The sequence below is a fragment of the Lutra lutra genome, chromosome 9 (genome assembly GCF_902655055.1).
Source record: "Lutra lutra chromosome 9, mLutLut1.2, whole genome shotgun sequence".
Classification (NCBI taxonomy): Eukaryota; Metazoa; Chordata; class Mammalia; order Carnivora; family Mustelidae; genus Lutra; species Lutra lutra.
In genome coordinates, this window is record NC_062286.1 from 175114 (window position 1) to 191581 (window position 16468).

The 16468-nt window shown below is 51.2% G+C and overlaps 1 protein-coding gene across 1 annotated transcript in view; it reads right to left on the reverse strand.

Annotated features, from left to right (window-relative positions):
• The window catches only part of SH3YL1 (SH3 and SYLF domain containing 1), a 35471-nt gene extending 19459 nt beyond the window's left edge, over positions 1-16012 (reverse strand). The window contains exons 1-2 of the mRNA XM_047743947.1: positions 15901-16012; positions 1577-1687 (exon numbers count right to left, since the gene is read on the reverse strand). Of these exons, the coding sequence (XP_047599903.1) occupies positions 1577-1687; position 15901 (112 nt within the window). The 5' untranslated portion in view covers positions 15902-16012. The remainder of the gene's footprint in view (positions 1-1576; positions 1688-15900) is intronic.
• Between the last annotated feature and the right edge of the window lie 456 nt (positions 16013-16468).

Below are 16468 nucleotides of genomic sequence, written 5' to 3' on the forward strand. Positions count from 1 at the left end.
GGGATTCTGTGAGGTTCGAGGTGCACCGTATGAGGCTGGTACCCTACTGTCCGCCACGGAAGGTTATTTCTACAGCCACATGTTGGCCGAACATCTCCTACAACTCACTCTCCTCTCTCAACGCCCATACGGTCAGGACGGCCTCTATTTAGACAGAACAAAAGTAGATGGACATATTTTCAATGTCAGGTTTGTTTTTATAGAATTTTCCATCCAAATTTGGGGACACTAAAATACCAATAATGCCTAAATAATTTGTGAATTAGCTTTTCATTTATAATATAGATGCACTGATTACAGATTCCCTGATGAATTTTACTGCACAAATTCCTTGAGAAATAATCCATACTCCAATGTTTCTATGTTGGGAAATACAATTTACCCATAAACTGGGCTAGCAGGCTGTGTTTGCTGATGCCAATACAGCTGACACCGCTGCTGACACAGATCAGAAATCTGCTGTCTCCTGTCCAGAATATCGCCACCGAAGACTCCGTTTCTCTGGCTGAATTTTCTTCAGGCCCTAACACAGCACTTATCAAACTGGTATGCGCGGACAGATCACTGGAGGTCTTGTGAAAAATGCAGATTCTGACTCCTTGGGCCTCAGTGGTGCCTTGAGGTCCTGCGTTTTTAACAAGAACCCAGGCGATGCCCAGCACTGGCCCAGTCTGCACGTGGGGTAGCAAGGCTCCTCGGAGCACCGTCTTCATGATGGGAGTAGTAGTGTCCGGACCCAAATGATAATTAATAATAATAATAATATTTACATAGTATTATATATTAAATATAATAATATTATTACAACAACAAATTAAACTTTTTTAACATTTAAAGTTCTGCTAAACAACTTTAAAAAAATCTGGTATAAGAAATTAAACTAGTTTTAAAAAAAGAAGTTAAATCCGTTTTGTGATGCAGGATCCATCTCCCAGGCCCCTGATTAACTAAGAGGGAAGGCAGCCTGAAGCAGTCCCCAAGCCGGTTTGCATAGGAATCTTTGCTCCTGGAACCACCCATAGGAATAACTGGGAGCAGCTGGTTCCCAAAAGCCCATCTCTAGCCTCTGGCCTCCTGCTTCCGCCACAATCCCGCCCAGGCCACTCTGCTCCCAGGGTGTATTCCGCAGGTTTGGGGGGGCGGTGTGTAGAGGTGCTATTATTTTAATGATCCAAAGAATCTCACGCACAGCTGGGTTAGGAATGATTGATTCATGTCTTCTCCAACCCCTACAAAACGTAAAAATACCTGACCTCAAAAAAAGAAAACCCAAAGTTAAAATTGGTTTCTGAGATTGGCTAGTGACTCTGCAAGATAAGCTCGCAAAGGTCTCAGAAACCAAGGACGATGACGGGAGTTTGGGGAAGCCCAAGTAGGCACAAGGAGGAGGCCGGAAGGGGGCCTCCACAGGGGCGGAGGGCGGGGGGAGGGTGGGCGCCTCAGGAGCCCAGCCAGCAGACCAGCCAGGAGGAAAGCAGTGCTCTGCGGGCCTGCTGCCCCTGGGGCCTCCGTCTGAGTGCACCGAGCAACTAACACAACGCAACACAGAGAAACGAGAGGCACATATTTTATTTACCAGGAATGATCTTATCAGGTCCGTTTCTGGAAGTTATTTCCGTGAATTCTCTTAGAATTTTAGCAGCCTTTTTTGCTTCCGATTTCAAATTGGAAGGTATAGGATTATTCACTGAAAGATTAAAAAAGGAGATTTTAATGAAAAAAATCTAGTAAACAGGAGTTAGAAATGTATTTATGATTTCAGTTTTTCTCACGCACAACCGAGCATTGACCAATTCCATCCTTCTACACAAAAGAAGTGACCCGGAGACCCTCAAATTATTGTCTCATCTCTGTTTTCCTGATAACGTCAATTCACTCTGAGATTGAGAAACCCTAAATTCTCAAAACCCCAGAAATTATAAAATCCTGGGATTCTAAAAGATCTTAAACAAAGTCTGGCCCAATCTCCTAATTACGTGTCTGCTCTCTGTAATTCTTAGCTCACCGCAATACTAGTTAAAAGACATTAAAATTTGAAGAATTAACAAAAGATGTAACTTACAACTGTGTATAATAAAAAATACAAAATTCATCTGGATGCTTTTGTCAAAATACTGAACTATCTGCATAGATTCTCCTTGTGAGTAAAATTCTGAGACTCGGGAAGTGAGCGACCACTCCTGTGTCCGCACAGCCCCAGCTTTCAGGCTTGCCCGGGCGTCCTCGAGTCACGCAAGCACGGGTTTGTCCCCCAAATGCACAGACAACCCTCCCAGAGCCGAAGTCTGTGGGGACGGATCGCCCTTCTCACAAGAAAAGCGATCTGAAGAGCCAAGGAGACCACGAGGCGCCGATGTCGAGTCTGTGGCTCGGGCCATCAAATGCCTTTTTTATGGCAAAGACGACGTTTTCAGCTCTGAAGTTCACTTGCTTCGGTTCTTTCTGTCTGTTCTCAATGACGTTGGTTGCTCTTCAAATGCTTGAGCATATTTTAAAAGGGGTTTTTTTATCCTTGTCTGATAATTGCATCACCTCTGGCCTTTCAGGATTTGCTTTTGACAGATCTTTCTCCTAGATATGGGTTAGATTTTCCTGTTTCTACCCACTTCTAGCAAAACCGGACGGTTGCCGGACCCGGTGGATATGGCCGCGTGGAGTGTCCAGACTCTGTGGTCGTCTCTGGGGCCGGTGCCGTGGGAGCAGGCAGTGCCGGGAGTCCCGCGTCAGCTCAGTCTTCCCAAGGCCTGCTTTTGCGAGAGGTTGGGCGCTTGTCGCGTGCTGGGGACAGGAGCCCTGCAGCCAGGCGCAGCTCCCCGGGCTCTCCCCGCGTCCTCGGGGCTTCATGCGCTCGCCCCCCGGAATGCGGGAGCTGCAGCCCCTCCGTCTCTGAACTGAAAACGGGTCACCTCCTGGCTCCCTGGTGGTGGCTCTTGGCTCCACCGCACACACGGGGATTTGTGGGGTCCCCTCACAGAGTGCTTGAGCTCGCCCTTGCCCCGGCCCCCGGGGCCTGCGTCGGTCTCATACAGCGCACGCAGCCCGCCCCGGCAGACATCCCGGCCCCAGCCGCCCGGGGAAGGTGCCTTCAGGCAGGAAAAGAGGAGGCCTCCTGGCTCCGGCCTCCTCCGAGGTCCCAGACACGCTCACCGGGTGCCCCACTTGTGCAAGCAGACACCCGCTCTCTTTTGCCCAGTTTCTAGGGTTTACAGAAAGTGGTGGCACGTTTCTCTGTCACGAACCTCCCCGCGTGCTTTTACTCACCAAGTGACGGTAAAGTATCTTTCCGTTCCTGTCAAGCCTCTTAACGCTGTTCTCTGTTTCGTATTTATTTGTAAAGTAAAGACATTAATCTTTTTCTAGGAGATAAGTCACAAATACTGATTTGCTGTTTGTCATTTGTCTTTTGAATTTTCTTATGGTGGTTTTCTTTTTTTTTTTTTTAAGATTTTTAAGATTTTTTTTTTTTAAAGATTTTATTTATTTATTTGACAGAGAGAGAGGAGGAGGCAGGCTCCCTGCTGAGCAGAAAGCCCGATGCGGGGCTCGAACCCAGGACCTGGGATCATGACCTGAGCCGAAGGCAGCGGCTTAACCCACTGAGCCACCCAGGCGCCCCTAGATTTTTAAGATTTTTTTAAAGATCCATTCACTTGACAGAGGGAGCACAAGCAGGGGAGCAGAGAGGGAGAAGCAGACTCGCCGCAGAGCAGGGAGCCCGCTGTGGGGCTCGAGGCCAGGACCCTGGGGTCACGACCCGAGTCAAACCAGACGCTTAATGGACTGAGCCACCCAGGTGCCCCTTATGATGGTGTTTCTACTTCTGTCTTCATGAAATCAAGGTCACCTTCTCGTCTAAGTTTTACTAGTATCTCTGACTAAACGAAATGATTCCCAAGTTCATATGGAAAAACGAACAAGCAAGAGAATATTGAGAAAAAGTATGTAAGAGAAGAATGAGGGGACGCGCTCTGCCGGAAGCGGGAGTGTACGGTGACGCCTGCGCATTGTACCGCAGAGGCAAAAACAGGTGGAAAACCCAGTGTTACAAAACAGAAAATTCAGAAACTGACTCGAACATATAAAATGATTGACTACATAATAAAGACAGCACCTTAAATCATAGTAGAAAAGCTGTATTACACAATAGCTGGTGATCTCTGGGGGAAATTCATCCACCGCTTCATATAACAGACGGCTGTAAACTCCAAATTCATCAATGACTTGAAATGTCCAAAATCAAGCCATGAAAGAACTGGAAATTACATGAGAATTACCTTTCAAATTCATAGTGCAAAAGGCCCAAGTATGTCAAAAGAAGTCTATATTTTTAATGATCAGAAATTATGGCATAAGCATACTGCGAGCAAAAAGGGAAACGTACACACATGCAAATACTGAGGGGAACGGCCACTGCTGCTCTGGGCACCCACCGGCACTGCTGTCTGCCCGACGCTCACTGATCCCTGCTGCTAAACGTGTGCTCTATTTCCATTTCAGCGTCTGTAGATCTAGCCGTTAGCTGGCAACTGTCTTCAGACAGGGCCCTAAGAGTTGGAACTGATGAACCAAAGAGACTCAAATCTGTTAGCTGTTTATTACACTGCCAAACTGTCTCCCCAAAATACTACCCAAGTTCAACTGACTGGCACCCCAAAACACCACCCATATTTAGAACCACTGAGTATTGCCATAAAGAACTCCACTGCTATGGCTGACACTGGGAAAGGCAAAGTCCGTGCATCAGAAAAACAGGATGACAAATTTTATTTGAATTTATCTGAATACTAGCGAGTTTTTCTTTTGTTTTATTATATTTCCTGTTTCACATATTTTCTGTTCATATACTTTGACTTTTTCTGGTTCCATACTCCTTTTGCCCATAATTTTAATCATGTTGTAAGTCTATGTCTCAACTTGCTTTTTTAAAAAAATTATTTAGAGTTTTCAGCATTTGTTTTTATTTATATGGCAATATTTCTCTGGGTTTTCTACTGTTTTTTTCTTTCTACTACTGTGACTAAAGGCCTTGATTAAAAACAAAAACAAAACTGATACAGCCAATATTCCACGTTCTCTACCCGAGCTTCTATTTTACATTAAATATTTGGTCCATCTCAAACTTACATTGGCACAGGATAGGAAGAACCTCACATTTTTTACATACACAACACAACTTACTGAATAATCCACAGCACTTAAAAATGTCACCTTCATGACAAAAGCAAGGAAAATATATTCATACATGTACTCACATACTTAAAAATATATGACAGAGATGACGTGGTAGTTTAATAAATTATTCTGGAACAACTGGTCATTCAAATAAAACCAAATTAAATTTAATTATAATATCGCATCATACACAAAAAAATTCAATACCTGATTGCCTTAATACTAAAGGCAAAATTTAATACTTTTAGAATAAAAGTAACAGAAAATATCCTTATTATCTGGGCAATGGAGGGTTGCCCTAAACAATGCACAACAGTAATAGGAAACTATAGATACATTCAGCTACAGTAAAGTCAAGAAAAAGTGTGTCAACATACATTTGAAAATACAATACAAGGGAGAGGCCGGAAGAGATCTGTCATACGAATAAAGGGCGGCTATCTATGGTTCAGAATGCAGAGAGATCTTTTAAAAATCAGTAAAAACACACATAGCACAACGGAAAACTGGGCACAGTGTTTAATCAGCTGATTCACAGAAGAGGAAATCTCTGGGGCCGGCAACCACCTGAAAAGCTGGACATGCCCCGTAAAGCCACCGCGAGTCACCTGTGCTCATTTCCTGGGTTGGCAGGCACCGGACGGTCTGCCAGTGCATGTGCGGGTCCTGACAGGAGGAGGAGGGCCCCAGGGAGGACGGCAGGCAGGGCTGTCCCTACAACCCACCTACTTCACTCCCCGCTGAAGTCGCCCATAAAGGTCCCCAGGTGTGCTCACTGAGGCCATGGTGAGTTGAATGCTGGTCCCCAAATTCGTGTCCACCTGAACCCCGAGAATGGGACCTTGTGCGGAAAAACGGTCTTTGCAGATGTAACGAAGGTCCCATGGGGAGCTCATCCTGGGGTACCTGGGTGGGTGGACCCGAATCCAGAGATGAGTTTCCTTGTGGGACACAGAGGAGGGAGGACAGCGGAGCCAGCGGCCGTGGAGCACCTACGGGCCCCGCAAGCCCGAGAGCCCAGGAGAAGGGGCCCTGCAGGCGTAGGAGGGGGTTGGCCCTGCACACAGCGGATCAGTTCCCACCAGTGTGCAGCGCCTGGAACCAGCACCACGGGTGCAGAGGGGTCGCTGAGGCAGTGCCCCCCCCCCCCACCGAGGAAACGAAGAAGAACACATAGAAACACACACATTCAAGGAAAGACATGATTTCCCTCAAGAAGAGGCTGAATCAATACGGTCCGGTGTGGCCCTCAAGCCCGTTCTCCACAGATACCCACCGACTGGCAGACACGCGCCAGCGCGGGAAAGTGGGAACAACAGAGGGAAAAACAGCTGCACGAAGACATACGGAGTATCGTAACATTCACAGCAACGTTTTGAGGCATGAACAAAAATAAGAATATGTTTTATATAAAATATAGAATTTATAACAAAATACATATATTTGTGTGTAAAATTTATGTATAAAATATACATATGTATAATCGAAGTATAATGCTATTGGATTCGGGGTTGGGGTGGTCCTAGGAAGGCTTCTGGAGGGGGCTTGCTTGAGGCTTGTACTTTTCTCCCTTCACTGTGTAGTGGGCCGTGCGTGTTAATTATGTTATCCTCAATAGTCCCTTGTGGGTCTGAAATATTGTATAATGAAGACTGGTCGGCAGAAGCTGAATATTATGTAATTAAGTATTTGCTATATTAGTGGCACCTTATGACCCCTGCTGTAAACATTTATATTACGGATAATGACCCCATAAGTTGTCTATCATTTCGAATCTGACCTCGCAGGGCCAGCAACATTCATTGCATAAAGAGGCACGGAAAAGCAGAAACTGTACGCTTACCGTTTACACACTCTTGTGCATACACAGAGACCCCACCCCCCACCCCTGGCCCCGCACACATAGGCAAACAGGCATGAACAGAATTCCAAGGAGAGGACTGGGTGGGAGGCTGCACACTAAACACTTTTCTGTTATGGTTTGCATTTGGATGACACAGATAGTTCTGGAATCTGAATTTTTAGGAGCTAAGAGAGAGTTACTCCTCATCTTCTCAGTCATGTACTTATTTAGAAACGAAACTATCCCATCTTCACGACGGTACTGAGATACTGAAAGCTGATAGTCTTTTGGGACTGCTCCTTTTATTGGCAATGGTTCCTTCTAAGAACAGAGATGAACACAGAAAAATCTTCAGAAGCATGTAATTTTTGTACAGGGAAGCAATCTTAAGACAGCCATTCAAAATTATGTCAACTTACTAGCGACCTTTAAATATGTCCTATTATTAATGCTTTGATTGTACAGTTTGGATTTAGAGAGTCTCAGAAAAAATACAAACTAGAAAAATTCCAATTTCCATAGTTATAAAGACATTTGGGCCTTTAAAGTCCATTTTATGGAGGTAGTTTTTAGCCATGACTCCAGCTGACACACTAATGACATACAATTGGTTTTTTTATTCCCCGTGACCTATAAAATACATATATGGGAAGGGCGTTTCCAGCCTCCAGTTTTCCACATCTCCAGTACAGGACGGGGCCAGCGGATAGGAGTTAAAAGCCACGAGGTAGGCACGCACTGTGACGGCAGTGGCTTCCTCTCCCTCTTGGTGGCTGAAGAGGAGAGGGGGTGTGAGTCGGGAGACGTAACCGGAGAACTACCACAGAGTGGCCTGCCCCTAAGGTACACGCCCCACCGTCACTCGCATTTTAACCGGATGGGGTGTCTGAGTTCCTCACTCCTGTGCTGCGGGAGACGGGGCAGCTCGGCGCACCTTTCGCGGGATGGACCAGCGGCGCCCAGAGGTTCCGTGTCGCAGGCTGTGTGGCTGGGATGGCCGGCCGCCCCCCACGCGGGTACTCCTGTCCCAGTGGCCCTTCTCTCCATCCGCCCTCTCCTGTCGCTATCGCAGCCCCGAGAGGGATGGACAGAACGTCCCCGGGTCCGCGCCCAGGGAATGCGGCCCAGACCCAACATGCACACTGGACTGTGGTCCCTGAAGGAGTGGCTCTTGCTGGACTAAGTGACTGCGATCTGGAGGCTGTTTACCGCAGCTAATATCACCCTAACCACCACGTTTCCAACATCACTTCTGCTCTCTGAAGAAGAAAGATGGTGGGGAAGTACCTGCGACTTTCATTCTCGGACTTACGATTTGGCTTGTCCTGCATCCGTGCTGTCCGTTCACTGGTCTGGAGAGGTGGGAACGTGGGCACCGACACCGAGTGCGATCCCGCCTCTGCTAACGCTCTCGGTTACGGGGTTTCCTCACACACCAGTGCAAGTCCTTCTAAGAGGAGCCAAGCAGCAGCTTGTATTAACTATTGTTAATATTGTATTGTTAATATTGTATTGTTAATATTGTATTACTATTAAACGTAAAACATTTAAAAAGATCCACCTTCTCTACACCAACGCTCTCAGTGTGTCCCGAAAGCAAAGGGGAGCTCTAGGGCCCTACTCCGTGCTGTCCTTGGGCGCCTGAGCTCTGGGCAAACCCCCCCCCCCATCCTCCAGAGGTGGAGCTCCGCCTGGGGCGAGCCGGAACAGCAGGTTGTGAGGGCGGTCATCGGCGAGAGTGACTCGCCCTGGATGGCGCCCAGGGCTGAGGCAGTGCTCAGCAAGGACTGGTTTGGAAGAGGTGGTGCACACTCCTTGGAGAGGACGGCCACATTCTCCCAGGCTGGACCAGCTCAGGGGCTGGTGGGCCACGCGCTGGGGGGCAGGCTGTCCGCAGCCAGTGGCGCGGGCCTGTGGTTGGCGTCTGGGTGCCGGCAGGAGCTGTGGAGCTCTGGTTTCTGAGTACAGGGGCCTCTCCTGGGCCTGTGGCTGGGTGGGCTCTACCGGCATCCTCTTGCCACACAGCTGACCCCTTTCGGTCTCTGGCGATGTCCCTCCCACGGTCACTACTGGGGAAGGTTGTCCCTGTGCCTGCCTGAAAGGAGTCATCCTCTAAGGGCTGCTGCTGCTGATCCTGGAGCCCACACCGAAGGGCACCCTGGGAGCTGAGGGGCAGGAAGTGGGAAAGGGACCCCCCGCCCCGGGGTCGGCCAATGGTGGCCCTGGGCCAAGTCCAGCCACCATCTATTCACCTATGGGCTGGGAGGTAAGAAGATTTTTTACATTTTTAACAGCTAAACAAATCAAATCAAAGGATAATAATATTTTGTGTGAAAACACATTCTCACGGATATAACCGGTAAGATCAGTTCTGGCTGAACATGCGTGATTTCCTTTGATGAGAAGGAACATTAACTTTGAACCTCAAGTAGCAACATGTTCTCCCACAGGATCACATCTGACTCCTCACAAGACTTGCATTACAAAGAAAATTTCTCAATCACTATACTTCACTTTTTATCAACTAAAAAAACGGGTCATAGTTTTCTGTCTTGTTGTGGAAGTGTCTGCAAATAACCTCAAATTTTGTTTCTTGGCCTGTTTACCCTAATATATGTACTATCCGGCCCTTTAAGGAAAACCCTGGCCAACCTGTGGCCTCTTGAGATGTAACTCATTCTTCAAGACCAACTTAAAATGCTGCTTCTAAGTGAAACCATTCCGCACACCCCTTGGATCACAGAGCTGCTGCTGGGGCTGAGCGCATGGACAGGCCGTCGAGCAGGAACGCGGAGGTGGGTCGACGAGGCAGCCTTCCGTCTCCTGCTGCCTCCGGGGCTGACCTTCCTGGGGCTGCGGAGCTTCTCCACCGGGGCTCCCGCCAACCAGGCAGTGACCTGCAGAGCCCAGGGACAAACCTGCCCCCGGGTCTGGTTTCTGGGTTCTCACAAGGACCCGGCAGCCACCACGGCTGCTGGCATGGCCTTGATCTACCCGCAGGAAAGAGTGAAGAGCCAGGGGCCAGGCCTCCTCCTCAGTCTCTCGCCAGGGTCCCCTTGTCCCCCGGCCCCCACCCTTTTCCTCCTCTTCACCACCGGCCTGGCCCAAAACATGACCAGTTCTCGTGGCAGCTACCCCAAGCCTCCTGCCTGGTGTCTTGGTTCCTCGTCCTGAACCCCTATGGTCACTTCTCCACAGAAATGTTCCACTTAAGTAATAGCTCAGAGAACGGCACCCCATCGCTTACCTCTGAGTTTTCCCATCATCTTTAGTCTGCACCACAGCCTAAATCCTTACGCTGTAGGTCAACCACACACATCCTTATGCTGTAGGTCTGCACCCGTATCTGTCAATCAGAGGCTCCTGTCTGTCTGTATCTACATATCTATCTGTCCGCCCTGTCATCCGTCTGCCTATCGTAGTCTTTCTTGTACGTCTCCTCTGCAACAAGGCAAGCGCATGGGGTAAATATTCTGACTATCTTCCTACCTGTGGCATCTCCAGCACACGCCATAATGACACACGGTAAAGCGGCCGACTCTTGGGAGCCAGAAGGCCTGGTCACGGGCACTGCCCCACTAGGTTAGGGTTTGAACTGATGCAGGCCTAATCCTGCCGAGGGCCGGATCGCCAGCAGATAAGCACGGCCTGATAGTCTCTTGCCTTTTCCTCTCATCCCCGTGTCTCTCTCAAACAAAGAGCCCCTTGCTAATCGACCACAAACATCTCTCGGGCTCGCGGGCCGGAGCAGCCTCAAGGAGGTGAATTATTCTGCACCTTGGACACTGGAGAACTTTAGATGCGCACCGCGATAGACGGTTTCCTCCCTGGGCTGATGTCTGCCCAAGGCCTCACAGCCGAGACACTGATACACACCCTGCCTGCTGCAAAGGAAACGCCTTTTTGTCCCTACTTCTCTCCTATATACTTAGCTTCTCCAGATAGCTTCTCGTTTTCCATTAACCTATACCCTGTTTTCCTGCAGACCCCAGAATAAGTTACCAAAAAGCACATATTTGTGCTGCCTCCCGTGGCTTTCTGAGGGACATGATTACTCAAGAAGCAAGACCCTGTCCCCATCCCTGGCGCCAGCCTGTACCCATTATAGCTGAACTAGAATAACACGTGCTGAACAAAGAGAAATTGTCTGATGAGTGCTTGAGTCCTGTGATGTCCTTTGCACGAATGTAACCCCTGCCGCAAGTAAGCTGCCTACATAAGGCACTCACTGAGCGGCAATAAACCGGAGATGCCTGACTACTGACCAGAACTCTCTGTCTGGCCTCTCATTCCTCTCGCCGACACTGCCCCTCCTTTGGGACACCTGGACCTGCCGAGGCTGGACACCGACACCCGACATGTATTAACTGTATAAAGTATTTGTACAGCCTTTGGGAATTAGAGGTCAAATCCCTGTGAGGACTAGACGGAGTTGATATACATACAGAATCCAATGGATTTAGAAAAAAAAAATGTGCTGAGTAATAGAACATTTCTCTGCCTCTTAGATGTTATAATATTTCCCAGACCTTGCGAGAGATGAGGGCCAGAGGGAAGCAAGGGACAAGTTCATGGTGCAGTGCCTTCAAGTAACCCTTCCCACATCCTCTAAAGAAAGGGAGGACGAGAACAGGGAAGGAAACCCAAGGGGGTCTGATGGCCATGAGACCAGGGCTGCAGCCCCCTGCATGCCCAGGGCCAACAGGGCTCACCCCATGAAGCTCCTGCCAGCCCAGGAGGCACGGGAGGGCCGGCAGTCCTGCCCACAGGAGGACACTGCACTGTCCTCTTGGCCGGGACTGTCAGAGCCTTGCGCATACAGCAAGGGGCAGCTCAGCAGCATCTCCAGGGGCAGTGGCACCTGAAGATCCAAAGCAAATCTGAGTGGGCAGTGCTAGCCCAGACCTGGCATTGGCCTGAAACACGACTACCTCCAGGGAGAAGGCAGAGACACAAATCGGACAGAAAACCAGGGCTCAAGACACGTTTTCATATTTTTAGCACTTGAGTTTGTGATCTGAATCTCACACCCACCCAGCTGTCTTCTCTTCCTACTTCCTTTGTGCTCCCAACTTCTTCTTTTTGCACCACTAAACTACAAGCCTCACGGGCCAGAAGCAGGAGGTTGACTGATCGGTGCCCTTCAGTGCCTCGTGCATATGTCTGGGCGCTCATGACAACTTCCTGAATTGGGTTAGCAAACTGGGGCAGAAATGTGTTCCTGCTCCTCCTGAATGCCTCTGTCTCATTTCAGAACCAGCACAGTTCACCTCTTTCACAGACGCCATCCCTGGAATGGAGCAGGTGACCCAAGTGTGCAAATTAGAACAAATCTTGGGCCACAGCAGAGCTTCAAACCAAAGCTGACCCGTCAGCATCTCACCAAGGGCTTGTGTGGAGCTGCTGGAATTCCTCTTCCAGGCACTTCCCTTTGGACTTGCTCCAAGATTTTGTCACCACAAGGGGAGAGCCTGAGAGCACAGCCATGCAGAAGGACACTGCCCCAGAGCTGCAGAGAGAATGGGGGCTCTGCTGGCCTGGTTGGAGCCCAGGACTAGGGAACAGCTAAAGTCACAGCAGCTTGGGACTGCCCAGTCACTTGGCCCATCTCGTTTTCCCTTTCTGCTAAAGCCAATTTGGATCAGATTTTCTGACACATGCAACTAAAACTTGGTAAATAGTACATAAATCTTATCCCCAGAAGACTTTCTGCTGTGAACCCTATCAAGCAAGCAGAACTGAGCCAGTCAAGTAAGCAAATTCCACAGTTGAGAGCTGCTATTGCAAACATCCTGCTGTGGGGAAAGGTCGCAGCCTTTTTTGTAAACACAGAAAGGGGGCTATGGGACTTGGGAATTCAGATCTCGCCTGCAGGGCCTGCACACCACAGAGTGGGTCTCTAAGCCCTGTACACTGGGGGTTCAGCAGCCTGGTCACGGCCCGGATGCCTTCGGGTTCAGCTGAACTACACGAGACTCCAGATATTTTGTTTTAGCACAGACTTTATTAAATTTCTGATGAAGTCATATTGCCTGGTCATAGTTACGTACAGTGAATTTCTCTGTCAGAGTCAACAAATAACAATAACAATTTAGACATAACCCTCCGTTCCTGTCCTCAGCATCAAATCATGGCCCTCCTGATTTGGCCCTCATTACTAAATAGGCCTTTTAACTCTTAAATCATAGTTAGCATCTGAACATTCATAAAAGTTTTGAGTCTATTGAATCCCAAGGCGAAGCCAATTCTCTAAGAATACTCAAGTTTCCTCCTGAAAGAGAATGGCTGCCAAACCTTGAGCTAAGAAACTTAGCTTAAAATTTTCTTTAAAAAGTGATTAAAACAGGGTGCCTGGGTTGCTCAGTGGGTTAAAGCCTCTGCCTTGGGCTCAGGTCATGATCTCAGGGTCCTGGGATCCAGCCCCGTGTTGGGCTCTCTGCTCAGTGGGGAGCCTGCTTCCTCCCTCTCTCTCTGCCTGCTGCTCTGCCTGCTTGTGATCTCTGTCAAATAAACAAATAAAATCTTTTAAAAAAAAGTGATTAAAACATCTGAAAATGTCCTTCATAAGACAATTTTATTTTAAATTAAGTTTCTAAAATACTGGGAAGAAAATTTTTACTTTGGAAACCTCAAAAGCTTGAAAGGAGCTTAAGCTGTGGAAATGATTTACATATTAATCATCGGCAATAAACTAGGGGCTGGGTCGCTGGGGCCAAATTTGGCTGGGGCCAAATTGCCACCTGGGAGAGAAACTGACCATGGTTAAGCACCCCACACCCACTTCTCAAGGTCAGGGTTCCCCAGATTTTCCTTCATATCAACAAGTACCAACAATGCTATGAGAGAGGCACCTACAGAAAAAGGTTCGAAGTTTAGAAAAGGTTTTCCAAATGCCCATTAATTAGATATTGACCAAAATATTAAGCCTTATAACTTACATGAAATAAAGGTTAATTCACTGAATTGATAAAACCCTAACCAAAATCAAAGGAACTAGAATGCTGCTAAGAAAATATACAGAATAATTAGATTAAATTTTTTCAAAGGAAACTTCATACATCTACGTAATTTTTAAGAAGGCTTTGGCATATCGCCCTTAGCTCAGAAGCCTTATTACATTACCGTCCTGAATGCCCCTGCCACTGCCCGACAACTAGGGACATTGTTTCTCAAGCGGATTCTGAGCTTTCTGTGGCCTTGGTTAAACTACTTCCTTTGACTCAAGGGGGCAGAACTTGTCAGTTCCAGAAATCAAATCCAGTCTCTCTGGTCACATCAGCAGCCTTCCTAGTCCATACTTTAAAGTGTCCATACTTTTGTATGTCCATACTTTTGGCCGTGTGAACCCCAAACATTAGTGTACCGTGCGATCCTGTCCTCCCCCTGACCCCCGGCTGCAGATGCCGGACAGAGAGGCTGTAGCTTTCAGCGTAAGGAGACGCTCGATTTACACCCACTTCATCTTTCCTCAAACCCAAGCGCGACCCTGGCTCACAGCCGGACCCCATGCACGCGCCACTCCCGTCGGATCACCAGGTATGGACAATGGACTCTTCTCCAAGACAACAGAACTTGTGCTGGGCTTCGGTTCTAAATTGCAGAGGATCGTGTCTTACCCTGACACCTCCGCAAACAAGGCAGCGGGTCGAAGGACGTCTGCGACCCGAGCCCAGCGGCACGGCCGCCCACCCGCGCCAGCGCTCCGGAGCGCACGTTCTACTTCCGCGGACCTCGGGCACCAGACGGTCCGGACCAGCACAGACTGACCCGTGGTTTTTGGTCTCACACAAGATGAGGGTTAGGGTTAGTATTTTTTCTTGACAGAGTTTGTTCAGACTGAACACTCGCGAACCCAACAGCCGGTTCTCCGAGGGTAAACAAGGCGGCTGGACGGGAGTCGCGGTCACTCCGGCTGCCCTCACGTCCAGCGCAGCCATCGGCGAACACCCCCCGGAGGGCACCGCGCCGGTCATCACGCGCGGCCCCACAGGGAGGGAGGCTCCGGGACACCGGCTTTGTCTGGAGGGCGCAGACCTAACCGACCTCCTAACTCACCGCTCGTCGGGGGCCCCAGGCCTCCACGATGACAGTCCCGAGGACGAGACGGCAGGACACGCGTGTCCCGGAGGCAGGAGAAAACCTGGGAACCCCGTCCCCTCCCTACAGAACGTCCCGGGCCCATCAGACCCGGGCTCCCGGGGGCAGGGGCCGGGGCCGGGTCCTTCGATCCCACGCAGCCCGGCGGCGGCTGGACGACGTGGAAACGCGTGTGGAAACGCGTGTGGAAACGAAGAGAAACGTCCGCGGCGGCAGGTGCGCCTCATGTCCCGGCGGCCACCCCCGTCCCCGCGCGCCCGTCGCGCGTTCCAGCCCAGAGAAGGCGCCGCAGCACCGACAGCCCCGCCGTCCCGGGCGCCCGAGCGGCCACCCCGCCCGCCCCTTGTGCCCCCGGAGGCTGTCCACTCCCAGGGGTCCCCCACGGCCTGGTCGGTCCCCGCCCGCGGTCCGGCGCGCCCGCCTCGCCGCGTCCCTCCCCGAAACCGACGGGGACAGACGGTCTCGGACATCGACGGTCACGAGCGAGAGTCAAGTCCGTGAGCCGCAGCGGTCGCGTCCGGGGCGGGGGCCGGTCACTCCCGTCCGGAGCGACCTGCGAGCGGACGCGCGTCCCAGACGCATCTCGGCCCCCGCCCTCTCGCGCCGACCGCCGGCCCCCGGGCCCGGCTGCAGGGGGAAGGGGCGACCCCAGTCCAGGGGGGACCCCGGGGCCCGGCTCCAGGGGGAAGGGGCGACCCCAGTCCAGGGGGGACCCCGCGGCCCGGCTCCACCGGGAAGGGGCGACCCCAGTCCAGGGAGCCGCCGGCCTCGCCCACACCCGTACTCACTGGCGACCCCGAACCGGTGCCCTCGGCGCCCCGACCGCGCACAACCGCCACCGACAGGAAGGGCTGCGCGCTGGGCCCGCCCCCCGGGGTAGGGCGGCGCGGGCGGGGCGCACCTGGGCAGGTGAGGGGGCGGGTGAGGCGACGCAGTCCGGCCCTGAGCGCGCGTCCCGGAACTGGGCCCAGGCGGGCCGACGCCGCCCCGAGCGGACAGCTGCGGGCGGGGGGGCCGGCGGGGCTCTCGGGGCGCGGGCGGGCTCCGCCCACCCCCGGCTAGCGATGTGGGGCGACGGGGGACAGTCCTGACCCTCGGCCACCCGCCCGGGGGCCTGCCCTCGGGGACGCGTCTGCAGCCCTGCGCACCCCCACCGCGGGCTCCGGGCACCCTTCCCCGCCCTCAGGCGACCCGAGTCCAACCCCCACTGGGCCCGCCCCCTTACAGGTGACTCACGGCCCCGCCCCCAATCCGACCCTCTCCTCGAAGACCCTCCATCTCTCCAAGGCCCCTCCTCCCACCCCCGACCCTTTGCCCCGCCCCTACACCGCCCCTCCCCCTGGGCGCCCCTTGGGT